Source organism: Mercenaria mercenaria, chromosome 11, assembly GCF_021730395.1.
Source record: "Mercenaria mercenaria strain notata chromosome 11, MADL_Memer_1, whole genome shotgun sequence".
Classification (NCBI taxonomy): Eukaryota; Metazoa; Mollusca; class Bivalvia; order Venerida; family Veneridae; genus Mercenaria; species Mercenaria mercenaria.
In genome coordinates, this window is record NC_069371.1 from 54,488,336 (window position 1) to 54,513,156 (window position 24,821).

General features: G+C 34.5%; 2 protein-coding genes across 3 annotated transcripts in view; both read left to right on the forward strand.

Annotated features, from left to right (window-relative positions):
* The first annotated feature begins 2,267 nt into the window (after positions 1–2,267).
* On the forward strand, positions 2,268–4,975 carry LOC128546783 (uncharacterized). The gene is made up of 2 exons (XM_053518111.1): positions 2,268–2,279; positions 2,431–4,975. Exons 1-2 carry the CDS (start codon positions 2,268–2,270, stop codon positions 4,153–4,155), a joined length of 1,737 nt encoding a protein of 578 aa, XP_053374086.1. The 3' UTR covers positions 4,156–4,975.
* Positions 4,976–7,003: 2,028 nt separating this feature from the next.
* Positions 7,004–24,821, forward strand: part of LOC123532875 (uncharacterized) — a 49,195-nt gene continuing 31,377 nt past the window's right edge. For both annotated transcript variants that reach the window (XM_053517481.1, XM_053517482.1), the window contains exons 1-4: positions 7,004–7,086; positions 14,009–14,715; positions 18,070–18,217; positions 21,503–21,627. In XM_053517481.1, the coding sequence (XP_053373456.1) occupies positions 14,034–14,715; positions 18,070–18,217; positions 21,503–21,627 (955 nt within the window). In that variant the 5' untranslated portion in view covers positions 7,004–7,086; positions 14,009–14,033. The remainder of the gene's footprint in view (positions 7,087–14,008; positions 14,716–18,069; positions 18,218–21,502; positions 21,628–24,821) is intronic.

A 24,821-nucleotide genomic window follows, 5' to 3' on the forward strand; every position in this document is an offset into this window, starting at 1 on the left:
GTAAATACCAAACATGAGTGATATTTTTTTCTATTAAACTGACGATCTGACACATGTCCGTGTACAGACTAGTAAATTCCAAACATGAGCGATTATTATTTTATTTAAAATGTTTTTCATGTTTTCTTTACTTAGATTAGGTAGTGTTTTAATATATATATATATAATAGAAAACTGACGATCTGGCTCATGTTCGTGACTGGTAAATACCAAATATGAGCGATTACTACTAAACTAAAGCAATACTTTATATGTTTGTGAAATGATTATAAAGAATAAGAAACAAATACAAACCCAAAATGTACAACATGTAGCATTTTTTATGGCAATTACTGGTGATTTGAATTGAATAATTATGCTGAAATACTAGTGCATGCCATTTTTCATGTAGGGATATTAAATTAATTAATTAATACGGCTTTTAGTTTATAGGAAATAGAGAACTTATCTAAACTATAAAACTTGCTATATTTTCAGTGTTCACAGACATGACCCGTTTACTGAAATGAAAACACCGTACATGACATGAGTAAGTATGACCCGCCGCTGGTTTCACATATTGAAAATGTAGGACTTCTCATTTCAAATTAATACTGATTAATGAATTATATTGCGAAGTAGATTTTTCTACGGAAGTATCGGCTTGATATTTACATCAAATTCTAAATGAAATATTGTGTTTAATCCAATTACCCGTGTAACTGCTAGTGCTAATTGGATTATAACACCTTTCGAAATTTCTTAATCAGACACATGCCGTCCGTGTTTGAGGTCAAATTTGTTACCGGTAATCATTTTTGATAGCGCTGATTGGATTATAAAATATATTTTAATTGCAGTTGATTGAGAAACTAATTCCCTAGCGGTTAACTTTGAATAAAAATAGTGACAAGCGGCTCATTTGATGTAATTTTTCACATTACGTTGGTTTGTTTTTAAGTAATATATAATTGCAGTCGCTTAATTAAATGGTAAGTATATATTTCGTCTTCGTTATGAATTTGCCTTCCAATTCTGGAAATGATAGATCATTCTTTCAAAATGCCTAAATATCCTTGTTATGTGTGTTCGGATAATGTGATGACTTCTGTATCTACTGTGAGGTAAGTTAATTAGTTTTTTGTTGTTGTTTTTTTAATTGTGATTTTTGATATCCTGCTATATATACTTGATGCGCGTTAAAACATTGATAAAAACACAAACGGGAATGTTGAAGCTTCTGAAGTTTATTAAAGAGCTAATAGGATTATTTCAATACAAAAGCATTGCTGAATTTATATTATATATAATCAAATACGAATAACTACATACAAATATATTATTACACGCATAAAACATAAAATTAATGATATTTGGTGATATACACTAACAGTGTCCGGTCTTTTTGAAGGCTTTCAACACCTCATGCTTGAATATCTTCATTCCTCCTTGTCTATTTCCTGGATGTACTAAGTCCAAATCATAATGTCTCGGATAGATCAGTCTTTTACCAATTTGCACAAAATCACGTGCAAAATATTTCTTTAACTTTTTGTTCACAGATCTTCTGTATATGTTGAACAATTTGTGATTTAAACCAGTCCACTTTGGAAAATTTCCTCTCTCCACTATACTTGCAACAAAAACGCGTTCCACTCCACAGTTATACAGTTCTTCTACAATGTTGATAATATTCAGATATATATCATGGGGGTTGCATGAATCTGTGATATCGTTCCCTCCTAGATTGATGAAGACGTATCTGAAATGTAAGAAAAATATAAATGTAAGAAACGTTTTAATATAAGTACATATATATACTGAATTGAATAGAACAGTTTTTTATTAGTTTTATATACATTTAGATATATGATTAACACTTTTTAATACAAGTACATATATATACTGAATTGAATAGAACAGTTATATTATTCGTTTTATATATATTTAGATGTATGATATATTACTAACACGTTAAATAATTTGGTAAATAATACACAGACACTGTACTATTAATTAATTGATTAGTTTATCCTTTATACATGCAATATCAGTTCCTCGGTATTTATACTGATATTGGTACGTTTGTATAATATTTGTGACTCTTCATTGACTTTGAGGACACAAAGTTGTATATACACAAAGTTGTATATAAACTTATTGAAATCAAACTTACCTCGGTTTGTATGTCTTTAAGCTCTCAAACATCCCCTCGAACTTTCTGTTTGTTGCCATTCCAGGTACACCAGACAGCGAAAATAGTCAAATTGAACAAGATTCTGACAACAATGAAGATGAATGTTTTACACCTGGACCCCTACAAAACAAATTCATGGATATAAGTGACACTATAAAGACACTCAGTGGGCCTTATACCGTTTTAGAAAGCATTCCGCTTGGTCGCAAGGATGGACATTACTTTGTGGTCAATAATACAAATAACAATGACAGAAGATCAAATGGAAAAAGTCCGAATTTTGGGATGATTGCGGAACCTGGGCTAATGGCACCTCACTAAGCTACACTTTTCTCGAGCGTGATGGGAAACTGGTTACCATTCATAAAAGACAGGGTTTGTATTGCACGGAGAAAGTGGTAGACAAGCAGAAAGTTCATGAACCATTGGAACCTCAGCCTGACTCCAGTGAACTTCTGATTTTAAAGCGCTTGTATAACACTTTAAACGCCAGTGAAAAAGGTCCAGATCAGTTTCGACGCAGATGTACATGGGTCATAAACAGACCATTGTCAATGCCACACTTGTCGTTAGACAATGCTCTTGTAGAGTATATTGGACAATTTCCAGGCAGGAAACCACATGGTAATTCAATTGTGAACAGAGATGTCTACATTCGAACAAAAACCAATGTACGAAACAACTTAAAAGAAGAACTAAAACATCATTCGGTAAAAGCTGTCAGAAATAAAATGAACATACAAACGAAAGATGAACATTCAAAACAAAGAAATGAAAAACAACTCAGAAATATAAAACACATTCAAAAGAAGAAAACAGACAAACCTTCAGGAAATGCGGCTGATCAAATAATACACGTGGAAGAAATGGTAAAAACCCATGATATGGTTTACAGTGTGAAGCACTTGAAAGGACTGCACCATCCTGTTGTAACTTTACTGAATGAACAACAGATTACAGATATTAAGCGTTTCTGCGGTACAGGAAGAACAGTGCTAGGGGTCGATAAAACCTACAATCTGGGCGATTTCCACGTTACTCCGACAGTATTCAAAGACCTCTCTGTTATAAGGCAAGAAACTCAACAACATCCCATCACATTTGGACCTACATTCATACATACGAATTCAAACGCAAAAACCTATAGCTCATTCTTTCATGACATCGCTGATAATTTGACGCAAGAAGAAATAAATAATCTCGTGATAGGATCTGACGAAGAAAAATCATTTAAAATAGCTATTGAAAGGTGTTTACCAGGTGCCACCCATACTCTATGTACTCGACATCTACGCCAAAACACAAACAGATACTTGGAAGATCACGTCGGCTATCCAAAGCAGGAACGACAGCAGATAACCTCGGCTATTTACGGTGAGGATGGACTAACATTCACAGGGGACATGGATGCCTTTCAATATAAATTAGAAAGACTCAATGAAAAAATCGAGACCCTGGACAGCAAAGTAGGTGATAAAAAATTCAAACCATATTTCAGCGACAGGCTTCTACCGGTGTTAAAATCACAAGTGATCGAGCCGTGTAATAAAGGCAAAATAGAACGCGGTTGGACTAACAACAATTGCGAGTCCGCAAATCACATTTTGAAGTCCGCCACAGGCTGGAAGCAGACAGACCTTCCCAAATTTATTAACTTATTTAATGACATTGTGAAGGGAGAAAACATAGAGAGATGCCGTGCGATATGCGGTAGAGGGGACTTCAGACTTCACGATACATTTACGCATCACCAAACAGATATAGACAAATGGTCAAACATGTCCGAAGAAACTAGGAGCAACAGGGAGAAAAAGTTTCTCTCGGACAAAGGAAGGTCTCATCCGAACATGGTGACATCAACAAATGGAAACCGGACAGTACTGAACACTCCTAATGCGGGGAAGAAGCCAAACCAAACAAAACGAAAAAGATCAGAAAGGTCCCGTACACCGTCAGCAAAGCGAGTGTTGTTAGCCTAAAAATGTACCACAAAAACAAAATAGTATGTTATTGCTCATGTTTGGTATTTGCTATATTTACAAGTCATGTTCGTTGGCATAAAACATGTAAATACATTGTACATTGTTAAAGAGTTTCTACCATAAAAACAAAATAGTATGTTATGTCTCATGTTTGGTATTTGCTACATTTACAAGTCATGTTTGGTATTTACAAGTCATGTTCGTTGGCTGGCATAAACAGATTGTTGTTAACTTAAAAAATGTAAATATATTGTACATTGTTAATCAGTTTCAACCACAAAAACAAAATAGTATGTTATTGCTCATGTTTGGTATTTGCTATATTTACAAATCATGTTCGTTGCCATATACAAAGTGTTGTTAACTTAAAAAATATAAATACATTGTACATTGTTAATGAATTTCTACAACAAAACGAAATAGTATGTTATATCTCATATTTGGTATTTACAATCTTTACAAGTCGTGTTTGGTATTTACAATATTTACATGTCATGTTCGTTGGCATAAACAAAATAGTATGTTATATCCCATTTTTGGTATTTGCTACATTTACAAGTCAACAGATTGTTGTTAAATTAAAAAATGTAAATACATTGTACATCAGTTTCTACCACAAAAACAAAATAGTATGTTATATCTCATGTTTGGTATTTGCTATATTTACAAGTCATGTTTGGTATTTACTATATTCACAAGTCATGTTTGGTATTTACACGTCATGTTAGTCAGCATAACCAGAGTGTTGTTAGCTTAAAAATGTAAATACACTGTACATTGTTGATATATGAAATATGTTTACAAGTTAAAAAAAAACTAAAAAAATGAAAAAAAAATGAAAAAAAAAAAATGAAAAAGAAAAGAAAAAAAAGAAAAAAAAAAAAAAAAAAAAGAAGAAAAAAAAAAATACGGGCCATGGTGAGAGTTCCTCCTCGTGGTGTGGCCTGGATATTACATTTTGCATTGTATTTCGTACATGAAAGAAATAAATGTAAAATGTAATAACTGAACGCTCTCATAATACATTCTGTCTGGCTGTTAAACCTGTTTTTTTTCCGTATATCTCTGTCTTTACACGGCAACCTGCAATAATCCTATAGAAAATGTGTGCAGAAATCTTTATTAATAAGTAAATTAATTGCAGACAAAAACAATACATTAATCATCGGTGATCTTGAATCTAATATCTTAATATCTTTTATCATTATTATTTAATAGCGCTTTTTGCTCATGTTCGGTATTTACAAGTCAGTTCACGAACATGAATCATATTCGTTGGCATAAATCAGATAGCCTATACTGTATTCTATATACCTTAATATGATTGAATTTAATACATTTTTGGCATGTACACGTTTTTTAATATTAATAATCATTTTAAACCAAAAACAAATAATATATTGCTTTAATAGAAAAAATATCACTCATGTTTGGTATTTACCAGTCTGTTCACGGACATGAATCAGATTCTCAGTTTTCTATTTTATATAAATTAAAACCATAATTATGATTGGATTTTAAGTATTTTTGGTTTGCATTAGTGTTTTAGCATAAATAATTACTCTAAATAAAGAAAACATGAAATACTGCTTAAATAAAACAATAATCGCTCATGTTTGGTATTTACCAGTCTGTTCACGGACATGAGCCAGATCGGCAGTTTTCTTTTTTATAAAAAATAAAAGCCTAAATATGGTTTAATTTTAATTATTTTTTGCATGCACTAGTTTTTCAGCATATATAATCAATTTAGATCACAAAAACATAATAAATTGCTTTCAGGCACGTGTCCAGGTGGGGGGCCAGGGGGCCTGGGCCCCCCCAGCTGGCTGGCTAGTTACGATTTTTATTACTATGGGCCCCTCAATTAACAAATTTATACACCAGCGCAATTGGCTTAATTTGACAGCAATACACAGGCTAAAGAGCCATAAAACCGTGTCCGGTAGTGGAAATTAGCCCCAGGCATGTTACAGGTAAAAGTTTATCTGTACATGCTTCTTTGATCGCTTGCTTTTTTTAAACGCGGTACTTGATTGGGTAGTGGGTAGTTTTTCATTATATTTGCTTAGAACACAAGAAATGCAGAAAAAGTTCAAAAAATATCTTTGTGTTTTTATTTATTATATCATTAATACTTATTTGTGAACTTAGTAAATCTTTTTTCTACAAATCATGTCATTTTGTATATCAATTTTGAGCAGTTTTTGATAACTTTCTTTTTAGTGAAATTACACATATTATATTTTTTTTTAAATTTAATTAGAAAACAGTTTTTTTTATATTATGATTGAAAGAAAAGGGTAGAATGAATGAAATTTTATTCATTTGATTAAAATGTAGTATAATTATTGCTGACAATCATATAATTTGTTTTATTATGATAAATAAAGTTGATTTTCAAACCACTAGCTTCTTTATTACTGGTAGCTGGTTATACATTGGATTGGTAGATATCAGAGCCAATACACTGAGACCTGGGTATCATACAGAAAAATGAAGATTGTACACTGTGACTGTACAATCATACATACATTGAAAAGGCTTGATGAAATGATTAAAAAATAGACTTTTCCTTAATTATATAATACATTCATGCATCCTTAAAGGTGTTTCAGGTAGCAGGAAAATGCATCTTTTTATGTACCATATTAAAAAAATTTCGACATCGGGAGGGGATACCCCTCCCAAACCCACCCCAGGTTGGGCCCCCCCAGCAAAAAAATCCTGGACACGGGCCTGGCTTTAATAAAATAATTATCGCTCATGTTCGGTATTTACCAGTCATGTCCGCGGACATGACTCATGTTCGGTATTTAGACATACCCCTACTCAAGCGCTCGATAGAGGGACACTACTCTGAATGAAAACATATGTGTCAAAACAAAAACAACTTATAATCAGTTGATTTACGTAGACAGGTAGCAGGTAGATAACGTGTATCTCTTTGTGCGACTCTTAAAAAAGTGATATTTTTGTACTAAGAATATATAGATCAAAAATGCATCCTTGGCCACCATTCACCCTGTTTCTGTTATTCTCAGGGTCCTAAGCTAGGTACAACTCCCTGAGTGAGAATCGTACAGTGAAGGAATACAGGTGTGACCAACTACCAGAGAGACATTCGAGCTAATCAGGGCTTACGATTCAACCAGTCCTGATCATTTACAGATTTTACTAGACCTGACATACCTTTGTCCCCTAAAATTGATCATTTCGTCCCCCTCATGATAAAATTTGGTAAATTCATCCCCCTTTTGGTAAATTGATCATTTCGTCCCCCTCATGATAAAACTTGGTAAATTCATCCCCCTTTTGGTACTGTTATCCCCAACATATACAAGGCATTTTTTTCTTTTTTTTATGATATCTTTGACTTTGAAAATTGTTATTTAAAATCGTGAATAATTTGACGGAGTTATATTGGAAATGGTTAACTTTAATAATTACAGTCTAACCTGCCTTAACGGTCACTTTGAATCGGTGGTCAACAGACGTTAATGGTCAGTTGGAGATGCCCCCGACGAAATTCCCTCTATTTCATACTTTGATTCGGCTCAAATTGCCTCCCAAAACCTAAAAATGGCCTGAATTAGATGGCCAGCGGTCAGTTCCGCAGCCATATTTAAAATTGGATTTAACAGGTTGCTATATTGCAAGCCGTGTCCATAGCAACAGACAAGAAATCAATCACGGATGACAGACACATGACGCCGAAGTTAATCGAACGGCCGGTAGACAATAGAAGTTGTATATTTGATTTGATTGCTAAGTTTCGCGCGACTTCACCATAAAAACGACAAAATTACCTGAGTTTCTCAATTCAAACTGATAACCAAAGGTGTGATCCTCTTTGTTACAATCAAATGGCCAGTAATTATCGACAATTAGCATGTCACCTCGTGTCAATTCAAGTATTCACAGTTTGATCTCGGTTAAAGATAATACTTGATCTTTAATTAGTATCATAATATTTGAGATTTTTATGCCCCCGAAGGGAGGCATATAGTTTTTGAACCGTCTGTCAGTCTGTCGGTGTGTCCGCAATTTTCGTGTCCGGTCCATATCTTTGTCATCGATGGATGGATTTTCAAATAACTTGGCATGAATGTGTACCACAGTAAGACGACGTGTCGCGCGAAAGACCCAGGTCCGTAGCTCAAAGGTCAAGGTCACACTTAGACGTTAAAGGTCATTTTTCATGATGTGCATTCGTGTCCGGTCCATATCTTTGTCATCCATGGATGGATTTTCAAATAACTTGGCATGAATATGTACCACAGTAAGACGACGTGTCGAGCGAAAGACCCAGGTCCGTAGCTCAAAGGTCAAGGTCACACTTAGACGTTAAAGGTCATTTTTCATGATAGTGCATTCGTGTCCGGTCCATATCTTTGTCATCCATCGATGGATTTTCAAATAACTTTGCATGAATGTGTACCACAGTAAGACGACTTGTCGCACGCAAGACCCAGGTCCGTAGCTCAAAGGTCAAGGTCACACTTAGATGTTAAAGGTCATATTTCATGATAGTGCATTGATGGGCGTGTCCGGTCCATATCTTTGTCATTCATGCATGGATTTTAAAATTATTGGGCATGAATGTGTACCACAGTAAGACGACGTGTCGCGCGCAAGACCCAGGTCCATAGGTCAAAGGTCCTAAACTCTAACATCGGCCATAACTATTCATTCAAAGTGCCATCGGGGGCATGTGTCATCCTATGGAGACAGCTCTTGTTTTATATTTCTTCCATCAAAATACTATTCAATTTATATGAAATTAATTTTGTTTGAAAGAAATATAAACCACTCGATCTTTTACGGAATGTTATGGCAATCTTAGATTTTAGCATAGACAGTAAGTGCAGAGAGTAGCTTCCCTTTACCAAAATGGCAAAAATGGTAAAACAAACTAAAATCGTCTATGACAATTTTTGTTGTAAAAAAACATGGGGGAGTTGTCGATTGCAAAGGCAAATACACGTCAATATATCCTGGTAAAATAATAAAGAGTAAAACAAGAAAGAAATGGGCCTAAAGGCTAAAGTCATGATTGAACACTGGTCATAAGTCTGAAATATATATATACTGGCTGCCCCTCCGATCAGCGGTCACCTGACTTAAGCGGCCAAGTTGTCTGCTTCCTCTGGCTGGCAGCTTAATGCAGGTTAGACTGTAGGATGGTTAAAATAATAAAAGAAATATACTGAAAATATAAGACAATTAACTGAAATAAATTAAAAAATAAATACAATGCCTTCAGTAATAAAAAATGATATAATAATGAACTTTTTAAGAATCATAGTAAGAAAAGAGAAAGCAATAAATCGGTATAATTGAATATTATTTAAAGGATAAGTTAATTGGAAATATGATTAGATTAGTGGAGCTAACCTTAAGTATTACAGACATTTTAATCTGTTGGCACTTAAAATTTATTCGTTACTGAATACGTGTAATTAGTTATATATCGATAATTAGAAAGCAAAGAAAAATTAAATGAGTAATAATTAAAATAACATGTACTTAGTTAAACAAATAATACAAAAAATAAAATTTTACATGCTTTTAATCATAAGATTAAGTATGCGGTACTTTAGTTAATAGGTGATAACTCGGCATTGTAAAGGTGATAATTATATTATAAGCAAACAAGTCCACTGAAATTGGCAAATAACTGTTGCGGTTGTGCATTAAATCAATTTGTTGAAGTCACGCCCAGTTGAGGGATACATGGTTTTCTTTTTCCCTGGTCATAATAAAAGAAAGTTTTAATTGGAAATACAATAAAAAATAAAATAAATAACTTATATGTGTCACATATGTATTACTAAAGGTAACCAACATGCTTTATATTCATTTTTGTCATTAAAATAAAAAATATAAAAATAAAAAAAAAAAAAACTTAAAAAATCAGGGGACAGGCGTTTCTAAAAAAAAGTAGAATGAGCTTACAAGATACAACAAGATACAAATTTTTATTTATAGTCGGGTTGCAAACATAATAATATTAGCTATGAATAGCTATTAGCCAATAGCTTATACCTATATATACGAAAGGTGTTAAAGGTTAAACTTTAAAAATCTTTTTGTCTGTAACCTGCAACATTCAACTTTGGACCACATGTATAGTTTTGAGTGGCTAGATAAACCTTGACATGAGTTGACCTTGATCTTGACCCAGTGACCTACTTTTACATTTCTGTAGCTACAGCCTTCAAATTTGGACCACATGCATAGGTTTGTGGACTGAAATAAACTTTGACCCTGACATTGACCTAGTGACCTACTTTTACATTTTTGAAGATACAGGCTTCAAATTTGGACCACATGTATATTTTGTGTTCCAAAATGATCTTTGACCTTGATTTTGACCTTGAACTAGTCTTGAAATTTGGAACATTCAAAAATGGCTCAGTGGTGGGCGCCAAGATCACTCTGTGATCTCTTGTAAAGATAAAATATAGTCTGCTGTTTGTATTTACAATTCTCAGTACAGTGTTCGTATTGATTACAGGACCTTTAGCCTGCACTGTACAGGTTGTCTAGTCTCAGATCCGGTAACCGGACCAATGCCCCATTACAGTAGGGGAGACTATCGGCCTTCCTTACCTCTTCTCAGTTCTACCCGCCTCATCCTTGCCTTCTGCTTGTATCCCAAACAAAAATTATTTGATTTGGACCTTCAAAGGGAAAAAGCTCAACTATTCTACTCACCCTGGCTTCGGCGTCAGCGTCACACCTTGGTTAAAGTTTTGCATGCAAGTACATATAGTTATTACTTAAAGGCATATAGATTTGAAACTTGTTTTTTCTTTTTCTAGATCAATTACCAACCTCACTGGGTCAAGTCCCATAACTCTGACATGTATTTTGGGCAAATTATGCCCCCTTTTGAACTTAGAAAATTCTGGTTAAAGTTTTGCATGCAAGTTACTATCTGCAGAACAAATACAGATATTGAATTGAAACTTCACGTGTGCCTTCAGGGTTATAAAACTAGTTGATTGAATCAAGTCCCATAACTTTGACCTGCATTTTGGTTAAATTATGTCCCCTTTTGAACTTAAAACTTCTCAAGTTACTATCTCCAACTGGATTGAAACTCTATATATAGATATTTTATCATTTAGGGTAATATTTTCCTGCTTCTGGGACAATAATTCGAATAGTCGAGCATTGGCTGTCTTACAGACAGCTCTTGTTTATTTACCGGTAACCGGATACCTGGCCTGCATTCTAGCTGTACGGTAACCGGATACCTAGCCTATCCGCTAGAGTTTTTCTAGCCGTCCAGTAAATCAATTTATTTATAAGAGGTAATAAATTAATTTAATTTATCATGGTTTGTTTGCCCAACATAACAACATTTACCTGGGTAACCAGTATACAAACACTAGGCTTAATTCAAACCAAAAATTCAATATATTTTTATGCCCCCGGAAGGGAGGCATATTAGTTTTCAACTGTCCATTCGTTAGTCACAATGTTAACTTTTTGCATGAAGGCACTTTACTTGCAAACCACTGCACCCAGGACCTTCAAACTTCACCTGCTGATAGTACTCATTGAGTACACCACCCCTACTGACCTTGGGATCACCAGGTCAAAGGTCAAGGTCACAGGGACCAACGTTAACTTTTTGCTTGAAGGCACTTTACTCGCGAACCACTGCACCCAGAACCTTCAAATTTCACATGCTGATAGTACTCATTGAGTACACCACTCCTAATGATTTTGGGGTCACCAGGTCAAAGGTCAAGGTCACAGGGGCCAACGTTAACTTTTTGCACTTAACTCATGAACCACTGCACCCAGGACCTTCAAACTTCACTTGCTGATAGTACTTATTAAGTACATGACCCCTACTGACTTTGGGGTCACCAGGTCAAAGATCAAGGTCACAGGGGCCAATGTTAATTTTTTGCATGAAGACACTTTACTCACGAACCACTGCATCCAGGACCTTCAAACTTCACCTGCTGTTAGTACTCATCAAGTACACAACCCTTACTGACTTTGTGGTCACCAGGTCAAAGGTCAAGGTCACAGGGGCCAACGTTAACTTTTTGCATGAAGGCACTTTACTCGCGAACCACTGCACCTAGGACCTTCAAACTTCACATGCTGATAGTACTCATTGAGTACACCACCCCTACTGACTTTGGGGTCACCAGGTCAAAGGTCAAGGTCACAGGGGCCAACGTTAACTTTTTGCAAGCCATATAGAGACTTCGTTTATGGTTTTATTTGATACAAACTTCCAAAATATCTTCAACAACAATAAATCTTTGATTTCATGACGAACCTGTCAGATCCAGTCGTAGGTTCCAGAGTTATTTTATATCTTATTACCTCTCCCGATTGTAATCAAAATGGATTTATATCAGGAAGTACTTATAGGACTTACTTGAAATTTCATTATTGTCATTAGTTGGACTGAAACAATCAGGGTAGATAACTGTGGACTGATTTTATGACAAATTACCTCCCTTTATTTCAAATTAAAATGGGTATATCTCCGTAACTAATGAAGATACTGATCTGAAATTTCATTTATGTGAACAGATGGACTTGGACTATCAGTGAAGATACATATTGACTGAATTTATGACAGATTACCTCCTTTATTATTTGTCTAAATGAATACACTTCAGCAGCTTCTAATGAAATTGGTTTGAAACGATCATATCATTTTGAGCAATAGTACTCAGGTGAGCGACACAGGGCCATCATGGCCCTCTTGTACGGAGAATTAGTCCAAAACTATTGAATGGATTTTGTTTAACTTGGACAATGACAGAAAATGCATTGTACAAGAACCATAACTGTTCTTTATATGCTTTTTGAATTATCTATGTTAGTAAGATTTACTAATAACAGTTTTGTTAAGAGCATAACTCTAAAACTAAGAATGAGATTTTATTAAAACTTCATGCACTGACTGAGATGTACAAGAACCATATTAACTCTGTCTTGCTTACTGTTTGAATGGTCTCTTTTTATAGCTGACCAGAGCTCATAGTGGTCAGGGTGAACTATTGTCTATCCTCCATATGTTGTCCATCCATCAGTCATACATCCACACTTCCCTTCAGGAGACATTTACTCTGAAACAAAAAAATCTTTTAATTTTACTTCTTCCTTAAATTTTGCATCCATCCTCCTCTGATATATTACCTTACGGGCAGCATATATTGCCCTGCTTGGCAGAGCTCTTGTTTAGACTTTATATTATTCCAGCTACACAAATTATGTACCTTGTGTACTCAACTACTTCTATGTTTCTGTCCAATTCAACTGAAACTAGGTAAACAGCATCATTATGAAGTGGACATGTATATATATTAGAAGTTTCATGCCATACAATGTGCTTGTGCACCTTTTGTGGAATAAACCCTATTAAAACTGTATCTGTACCCTGCATACTCATCTCCTACAGTTTCCAGCGAATTCAAATGAAACTTGGTAAACATCATCAACATGAAGTGGACATGCGCATGTTATTGGGACTTCTATGTCCAGTTATGTTTCTGTGAGTTTTGCCCCTAAAATTTACGTCACTACAACTTCAATTTGAACTTTTGCATCCAGTTAAAGAGAATCTTGGATACATTAAGTGGACATGCACATATTCTTGAGAGGTGTGATTATTTTTTCTGGAGGTAAGCTCCTTTTTCGGATTAAAATGTGAAGCAGTTTTAAACGAAATATGTCATATAATGTTGACATCATTCTTGTCCCATTGCATTTGTTTGTTTTAAGCACAATGTGGTATTAAGATACTATCAAGCATGAATATCTATTTTGTAACTGTATTTACATTACCTGGATTGTTTTCTTTCAGATGATATAAAAAGTGACCAGCAGAAATGGAGTCATTGTACCAAAGTTCAGACTATGTGTTTGGCTGGAATAAGATAGTTGAGTCAGTGACAGGATGGGACCCAGTGAAGGCATTTCTACCAGCTATACCTGCAGCAACAGTTGTATATATGTCTGTGTATTTGATAGGTCTATTGTTACACACTATAACCAGGATGATAGTTCCTACTGCTGTAAGGGGATATATTCTAGACTTTGTGAAAACTATGACATTCTGTGCTTATCCCTTTGGACATGGTATTATGAGGAAATATTATGGAGAGCCGGGATACATGTGTGCAATGGTACCCACAATGTTCCTGTCATTTATGACTCTGAGAGAAGGTGACGGTAATCCTATAGCTGTATGGCTGCAGTATTACAAAAGAATCATACCACTTTGGAAATGCATCATTAAAACTATAATCCAGATCATTGCAGGATTTGCAGCATATCATGTTGGCATGTATATTCTGGGTCTTGAGCTTCATCCAATGTATGTTGCACGCCTAAAGGAATATTACGATGCGTTTTGCTCCAGTGATCTCACTGTACCAGCCTATGTAGGGTTCTGTATTGAGTTCTGTGCTGTTATCTATGATTGCTGGTTTGCCAACCAGACATTTACAGGCAATCTACCCATTGATACACTCATCAAGATTTTCAACAGTGGACTGCTTGTTGTATCAGGTAAACAAATGTCTACTGTGAAACCATTGATATGAGTAGGAGACGTATGTTGATGAATTTTGAGGATGTGTCAAAACTTCAAGAACTTGTTTCATCACACAAAAACCACTAGAAACCATTTTTGCCAAAACTACAAGATTTTATACCAATGGAACTGAATGATTTCACAGTAGACAGAATACATGTAATATGGCCTGTCATTAACTTTATTGTCGTAAGAAATAAGACAGAAGAAAAGGCAAAAAATTGTAGTAGAAAAAGCTGTTCATATACACCAAAAATTTCAGATATTTGTCAGCAAAACTACAGCTGCAACAAAGCATGCTAAAAGTGAAATGAGAGCTAGGGTACAACTAGAAATAAACTGTCCTATTGTGAGATAAATTGATGATTTATGTTGTAGGACCTGGTAGGCTGTAAGTCTGAGGTTCATGCAAAAACAAGTTTCAGTGAAATATCCACATCTATGCAAGCTTTTGCAGTAAATATTTGATTGGTCACACTTAAACAAACAAAAAATAGTTCATGATAAAACATTGAATCTGATGACCAATATGTCAGTGTGATTATTTGTATAAACAATTTTAAAAATTTAAGTAAATTATCAATCAGTGTTGAATCATTGACTGACATAAGTTGTTTGCTGGAGGCAAAATTGATACAGTTACACAAGAGAGGACAAATTGAATGATGTCATGAGTATGTTATGACCCATATTCATTATTAAGATCTTCTCTTCTCTGTTCCTGTTTTAGTTTTCAGCAGAATTGTTTGATGTAAGAAAATAACTCGATCGTATTTTGTCTGAATAATGACTTCCAAGAATAAGGAGAGCTACTGTACTTGCCCAATGTGTTGACATCACTGTTCTACTTAGGTTAAACTTTCATGGCAAGCTTCTCAGTTTCACTCGATATTCTTAACAACTGCCCCTGTTATCATCAGACTTCACATAAAGGTAGTTTAGGGTCAACTGTAGGGTTAGGGGTATTGGACAGGCAAATTGTAAAGTTGTTATTTGTTTGCCAATTAACAATTGTGAGAAAATCATTTTACAATTAATATTCCCTTTTTATGGATGAATCATGTCAATATCACAAAGTCATAATATTCATTTCTTTACAGTAGTTGTTTTATAAAATATATTGAAACCTATACTTTTACCACAACAGTGACAACTGTGCAAAAAAATTCTTGATGTTAAATTACTGTGAAATCATTTAAATTCGCATGAAATTTCACGCAAACGGCAAAGAAGACAGTTTCGCGCAGGCTTTAATTCACGAATTTTCAATTTAAGATAGAATTATTTTAAGATACTTACTTTTTTTTAGAAATCACCAGCATCACACGTGTCACTATCATGTACCGCCTGTCAATAAAAGCGGCCCGTTTATGACCTTGTTAAAACAGTATGACAGTCCAACTGATAATTGTTGCTAATTTACACTGTGGTTAGGTAAAGTGTGAAAGAGTATCAAAGGATCAATTAAATTAAGAGGAGTTTGAAGTCTTATTATGAATGGCGCTTGCCCAATTATTCTAAAACAGTGGCAGGTGCGAATAATTACGAAGCTGAGCTGTTACATTCAGTAACGCAGTGTGACAAACTTTAAATTTGTGGATGACGAACAAATTTATACACACTTTAATTCAAATATTTACATAGTTTCCTGTCCAGGATGATAAATACCGGTAAAAGAAATATTTTGTAGCGTTTGTAAGACAATGACAACGAACGCATTTGTAAAGAAAACAATTAACCCATTAATATAAATATTTTAATCAGATATCATAATCCATTTTGGTAAAAACAAATAAGTTCCTATCAGGACAAGCTTTAATTAACTGCCGATATACTGTGACATTTTGAGAAACTTGAAATACACGGGTCTTACAGCATACGTATTTTTTTGACAGGAAGTAAGTTTAGATAACTACATATTAAATGGTTAAATAATAGTGCAGTCTTTAATTCAGGCATTGTCCATAGCGCAAAATACAGGAAAATTCGTCCTGCACGAACAAAAAGATTTCACAGTAGCTCTTTCTCATGAAAAAGATTGAAATGAAATTTTTAGTAACTCGTATCCACTGGTGAAGTACATACTTTCGGTACTTTGCTTTTATTTGTCCTGGCATCTTAGAAAAATGAAAGCATTGTCAGTGAAAACATAAGTATGTATGGAAACAGTAAGTTAGACTGTCATCAAGTTGACCATTTACATTTTATTCAAATTCTGCAAAGACATTTTTTCAGATTAGCTTCGTATACTAATAATATTGTTCCTTCTCTTGAGAAGGAACACTTAGATTCGGTAAGTCACATTTGACTGAGAAACTGATCTCGAAAGCTGTTGTCATTACAAGCTGGCCAATCAAACTCCGTGACCTTAGCAATAACCTCTGACATTAGAATTATTCTTCCCTAATTGAAGCCACTCTCTGGCTGAACGCGCTGTGCGGATTACACATTACTAAACCCGAGGATGAAAAAGATGTGTTGTTGAAACAGGCCAAACATCTCATTCGTCACAAAGGTTAAAATATGTCGTTACCTTCGAATGCATGTTTAATATGTGATAATAAACCCCACTGCGACCCTCTCATTGTGTGCAACAAATTCACAAATCGAATGCCCGGATGTCACATTCACGAGATTTAGGACAGATACTACTAAATTACAGCCGTGAATTACTTGATCAATGACCACTAAGTTTGTTGTGTGCGAGGAAATATCCGTTTTACATGTTAGTTAAAAAACAAGTTCCGGAAAATGTCCACTATTCACTTTTAATGTCCCCTACTGTCATAGTCTGCTATCATTGCTATAAACTTCTCAAAACACTTTACCAGTAACACATGGACATTTTTGAACTGAGTTTAAATCGGGTCAATGTGTACAGCCAGTGTTTCTTAATTGCCGTATTTACTCAACTGAAATTGGTAACGGATTTATTTTGTTGTTGGATTTAACAACTTATGTTAGCGTACATACTGTCGAAATAGCGGACTTGACATTTTTCAGGCAATAAAAAACAACATAGATCTTTTTCAAAATTTTAGTGTTTTTTTTTATGTATTTTGGTGCAGAAATAAACGCCCCCTTGGTGCAAAATGTATCACCCCCTAACTCTGGGCACTTAAACGGGTGATACGGAATGTCAATAAGGTAGAATGGTCTTGTCATTGCATCCTATCCTAGGGTTCCACATATTTAAAACAGACATTGCAAACAAAATTTTACAAGATGATCATTATATATTTATATAGATGTGCCTTAGAAGGAACTTTTGCTATGCTTTAACTTGTACCAATATAATGCTTTTGTCACATACAGATATATTTTTTCAGGTGTACATCTCACTGGAATGTACATCCATCCTGCCATGGCAACGGGGCATACATGGGGCTGTGGTGATACTTCAGGAATTGCTCATATCATTATATACTGGGTTGGACCCATCATTGGAACCTGGATCAGCTTTCACCTGCAGAAAAGGTTCAGTAACTTACTTACAAGTAGATACAAAATATCGACAACTTGTGGTTTTCTCTTATGACTGAATGGGTAGAATTCATTTGCTACCACAGAAATTTACTTTCAAGCTTGACTATTTGAAGAATGAGTAGAGCTGGTACACTCACCCAGTTGTCGACATCTGCACCAGTTCCCTGATGTGGTCAAGTTCTGTTTGTATGCTCATGTCTCAATACCCACTTAGGAGAACAAACTACAGTGCACAGGTTAACTCTAGTTAAATGAAGTGGCTGAGTATTCCCATTCTCTCTGGATTCTGTATACAACTCTAGCTTTTTATTTTTAGCTCACCTGTCACATAGTGACAAGGTGAGCTTTTGTGATCACCCTTCGTCCGTCGTCTGTGCATGCGTGCGTCCGTCCGTGCGTCAACAATTTGTTGAATGTTTATCTTGATGATATCTAGGTCAAGTTTGAAACTGGGTCAACTGCAATCAAAAACTAGGTCAGTAGGTCTTGAAATAGAAAAACCTTGTGACCTCTCTAGAGGCCATACCCTTGAATGGATCTTCATGAAAATTGGTCAGAATGTTCACCTTGATGATATCTAGGTCACGTTTGAAACTGGGTCACGTGCCTTAAAAAACTAGGTCAGTAGGTCAAATAATAAAAAAACCTTGTGACCTCTCTAGAGACCATATTTTTCAATGGATCTTCATGAAAATTGGTCAGAATTTTTATCTTGATGATATCTATGTCAAGTTCAAAACTGGGTCACATGAGCTCAAAAACTAGGTCACTATGTCAAATAATAGAAAAAACGACGTCATACTCAAAACTGGATCATGTGGGAAGAGGTGAGCAATTCATGACCATCATGGTCCTCTTGTTGTTTACATGGTGGGGAATCAGTTGACTTCACATGATAGTATGAATGGAAAAAATGGATGCTCTTTCTCTCTGTTCATCAAGGAAAACAAGGCATTTTGGCTTAAATACAGGACTAATGTTATTGTAACATACCCTATCATATGACCATTGTCTTAATGGTTGGATGCATGGACCAGAGGTTAACATGCGATATACCGAATGAGTATATATGGTATATATACACGTTATGTTCACTTGTAAATAAAAGCACGGTATTCAATCCCTCTACGGTTACATGCGTTATACCAAATGAGGTATTTAGGCCAGAATTTTTTAATTTTTCGTTTTACAAATTTTTTTTGGAAAAGTGTAGGGTAGGGTAGGAGAATGGAATAAAAAAAAAAAACAGTTACACAATTTTTTATTTTTTTTACCGATTTTTTTTTTGGAAAAGGGTAGGGTAGGTGGAGAGAAAAAAAAAGTTATGCAAAATGTTGTTTTATAATCTGATGACCTATTAACAAATGTGCATTTCAACATCAGGCTTTATGGAATGATGAACACTATGCCTGTCTATGTGTCTCAGTGTACCTGAGAAATAATAAATCCTTTGCCATGCTTTGTCATTGTTAGAGCACGGTTAGAAGTTCAGACACGTAGGAATTATATCACGAGCCCGTACTCAGGGGGAGTGATCTAATTACACACATTTAAACAACTAACCCTGCTCTAATCAACGACAAAGCATGGCAAAGGATTTATTATTTCCATTCTAACTTGTTAATAAGACAAATCACTATATGCCACTTTAAAATTGAAACATATACAATTTCTTATTTTAATATTCAAAAATATACATTTAAATAATATTCACATACGACTTTCCATTAATACAACATTACACTTACAAGGCATACACATGTTAAATAAACTCAGAACTTATCAACACCATTAAAATATAACCTCTTTTTAAAAATGCCACTTCAAAACTTCCATTCAAATATTTACAGTTACTCCGAACTTCACATATGACTTTCCTTACAACACTCTTTTACAAGGCATACACATGTCACATATTTTGGATACGTGCACAACCAGTTTTTGATTTATATATATGTGTGTAGCATTAAAATGTCGCAAACAAATTTTTTTATAGTACTGCTAGATATCGTACCTGGGTTTTGGTAGGAATGCATAATTTCGACGCATAGTCATTAGAACATCAAATGCAGATTTTACATCTTGATCCTTGGAACTATTGACAGTCTCAATGGGTGGGGTTTCCATTTTACACTGGATGTATTTAATGTTTGCTTCACTCAGCACATCAGCTGGCATATCTGCCTCACATTTGATAAACTTTTCAGCACATGTTTCCTCGAACCTCGTTGATGACGTGATTTCATCAATCACGAATTCAGTAAAATCATGTGGTACATTCACTGATACAACATTTCCGATAGTGTCTCCGGATTCAACTTTCACAAATTTATTTACCCTACCGATAGAGGATTGTCTGTCTGATATAAACACCAAACCTATCCATCAAGCAGGCATGTTGAAAGTAAATATTTAAATTGGAAAATATAATCAAAGCCTTGAAATGTCTGATGGTTGCAGGGTTTTTAGTAGATTTATTTTCTGTTTAAATGACAGTCTATGAATATACATGAATGAGAAACAAATACAAATTTAATGTACCTCATATCTAAGATGAACTCTGTCTGTCCTAGCTTGTGATGTAACTATGGGCTGGAATACTTTATCATTGATAGATCTTATATAATCTAAATGGTCAGTGTGAGTGGATACAGGTTGAATAAGAGCTGCTTGTTCATTGATAATTCATCCGCATTGTTCATGAATGGGACTGTTTTGTGTAGCACATGAACATCCTTTGGATGTTATTCAGAATAAAATAAAGATGCTATGATTGTCAGAAATACACTTTAACTTTGGTAGCAGGATAAACCCACAACCAAAAATGTTTTTGAAAAGTTAAAACTTACTCCAGGTATATAGAGGCTTGACCTTTAGTATAAAAACCTGGTGCCGGATACAGTACTGATATGCTAGTGATAAACTACAGCTATAACATAACAGTTAAATTCGTAAAAAGTACGTTACTAAACTGGATTTTTTTTTTTTATTTTTTTTTTTTTTCCATCGGGCAAAATCTAGGGTCGGCGGGTCGGTAAAACGAAAAATTTAAAAAATCTGGCCTTACTATCGCATTAAAAAATGTGTACTTCAGTGCTGTCATTAGACAGTTCTTTTCAAATGTTATGGGATGAGTTGAAGTTGGATTGATTCCCGATTGAGGCAGTGCCTTCAATTATTATTCATTATGTTATCTGTTACAGGCAAAACTCTAGTTGTAATTGTAACATATTTTACTTTTGCAAGCAAATAAACCTGTAAAAGTTTATTTTTCAGGTTTAGTCTCAGAAGACGATCAACAAAAGCTTCCAGGTCTCGTAGTAGTGGCAATTCTCAGTCAAACAAGAAGCACGTCAATGGGACCACACCAGTCAATGGGACCACACAAGTCAATGAGCAAGGTAAAAAACATAGAAATGGTAAAAGGAAATTCTACAACAATTAGAGTTGTTGGGAATATAAACCATGTTATGTGTTTGAACTTATATACAGAGAATTGTATATTTATATTTATATTTTCTTTAAATGAGAGATATTTCTTTTGAATATATATACATTGTATATATATATATATATAAGTATTCTTGAAACATATGATAATTGCAATGACAATTGTTGATTTATTGAATATAACAATACTTTAAATATCTTAATGGCATAAGATGTACACTTTGAATGATTTAGTGCTGTATGATATATACTTTGAACGATTTAGTGCTGTAAGATATATACTTTGAATGATTTAGTGCTGTAAGATATACACTTTGAATGATTTAGTGCTGTAAGATATACACTTTGAATGATTTAGTGCTATATGATATACACTTTGAATGATTTATTGCTGTAAGATATACACTTTGAACGATTTAGTGCTATATGATATACACTTGGAATGATTAAGTGCTGTATGATATAAACTTTGAATGATTTATTGCTGTAAGATATACACTTTGAATGATTTAGTGCTGTATGATATACACTTTGAATGATTTAGTGCTGTATGATATAAATTTTGAATGATTTAGCTCTGTATGACATACACTTTTAAAGATTGAGAGCTGTTTGAGATACACTTTAAAAGATTTAGTGATGTATGAGATACACTTTGAATGATTGAGAGCAGTTTGAGATACACTTAGAATGATATAGTGCTGTATGATAAACACTTAGAATGATATAGTGCTGTATGATAAACACTTTGAAAGATTTAGTGCTGTATGAGATACACTTTGAATGATTGAGAGCAGTTTGAGATACACTTAGAATGATATAGTGCAGTGTGATAAACACTTTTAAAGATTTAGTGCTGTATGAGATACACTTCGAATGATTGAGAGCTGTTTGAGATACACTTTGAATGATATAGTGCTGTATGATAAACACTTTGAATGATATAGTGCTTATGATAAACACTTTGAAAGATTTAGTGCTGTATGAGATACACTTTGAATGATTGAGAGCAGTTTGAGATACATTTAGAATGATATAGTGCTTATGATAAACACTTTTAAAGATTTAGTGCTGTATGAGATACACTTTGAATGATTGAGAGCAGTTTGAGATACACTTAGAATGATATAGTGCTGTATGATAAACACTTTGAAAGATTTAGTGCTGTATGAGATACACTTTGAATGATTTAGAGCAGTTTGAGATACACTTAGAATGATATAGTGCAGTGTGATAAACACTTTTAAAGATTTAATGCTGTATGAGATACACTTTGAATGATTGAGAGCTGTTTGAGATACACTTTGAATGATATAGTGCTGTATGATAAACACTTTGAATGATATAGTGCTTATGATAAACACTTTGAAAGATTTAGTGCTGTATGAGATACACTTTGAATGATTGAGAGCAGTTTGAGATACATTTAGAATGATATAGTGCTTATGATAAACACTTTTAAAGATTTAGTGCAGTATGAGATTCACTTTGAATGATTGAGAGCAGTTTGAGATACACTTAGAATGATATAGTGCAGTATGATAAACACTTTGAAAGATTTAGTGCTGTATGAGATACACTTTGAATGATTGAGAGCAGTTTGAGATACACTTAGAATGATATAGTGCAGTGTGATAAACACTTTTAAAGATTTAGTGCTGTATGAGATACACTTTGAATGATTGAGAGCTGTTTGAGATACACTTTGAATGATATAGTGCTGTATGATAAACACTTTGAATGATATAGTGCTTATGATAAACACTTTGAAAGATTGAGTGCTGTATGAGATACACTTTGAATGATTTAGTGCTGTATGAGATACACTTTTGAAGTATGGTATATACTTTTTTATCATTTAATGTAGAATATACTTGGAATATTTTGAGGCAGTATGGCATATACTTTGGATGTTGATGGTGTATACTTTAAATTTTTTGAAGCAGTATGGTATATACTTTTTAGCTCACCTGAGCAATGCTCAGGTGAGTTTTTCTGATCGCTCGATGTCCGGCGTCTGTCGTCCGTCGTCTGTCGTCTGTCGTCTGTCAACATTTAGCTTGTGTATGCGATAGAGGCTGTATTTTTCAATTAATCTTCATGAATATTGGTCAGAATGATAACCTTGATGAAATCTAGGCCGAGTTCGAAAATGGGTCATCTCGGGTCAAAAACTAGGTCAGTAGGTCAAATCAAAGAAAAACCTTGTGTATGCGATAGAGGCTGTATTTTTCAATTAATCTTCATGAATATTGGTCAGAACAATAACCTTGATGAAATCTAGGACGAGTTTGAAAATGGGTCATCTCGGATCAAAAACTAGGTCACTAGGTCAAATCAAAGAAAAACCTTGTGTATGCGATAGAGGCGGTATTTTTCAATTGATCTTCATGAATATTGGTCAGAATGATTGCCTTGATGAAATCTAGGCCGAGTTCGAAAATGGGTCATCTCGGGTCAAAAACTAGGTCACTAGGTCAAATCAAAGAAAAACCTTGTGTATGCGATAGAGGCTGTATTTTTCAATTATTCTTCATGAATACTGGTCAGAATGATAACCTTGATGAAATCTAGGCCGAGTTCGAAAATGGGTCATCTCGGGTTAAAAACTAGGTCACTAGGTCAAATCAAAGAAAAACCTTGTGTATGCGATAGAGGCTGTATTTTTCAATTGATCTTCATGAATATTGGTCAGAATGTTTGCCTAGATGAAATCTAGGCCGAGTTCGAAAATGGGTTATCTCGGGCCAAAAACTAGGTCACTAGGTCAAATCAAAGAAAAACCTTGTGTATGCGATAGAGGCGGTATTTTTCAATTGATCTTCATGAGTTTTGGTCAGAATGATTACCTTGATGAAATCTAGGCCGAGTTCGAAAATGGGTCATCTCGGGTCAAAAACTAGGTCACTAGGTCAAATTAAGGAAAAACCTTGTGTATGCGATAGAGGCTGTATTTTTCAATTGATCTTCATGAGTACTGGTCAGAATGATTGCCTTGATGAAATCTAGGCAGAGTTCGAAAATGAGTCATCTCGGGTCAAAAACTAGGTCACTAGGTCAAATCAAAGAAAAACCTTGTGTATGCGATAGAGGCTGTATTTTTCAATTATTCTTCATGAATATTGGTCAGAATGATAACCTTGAT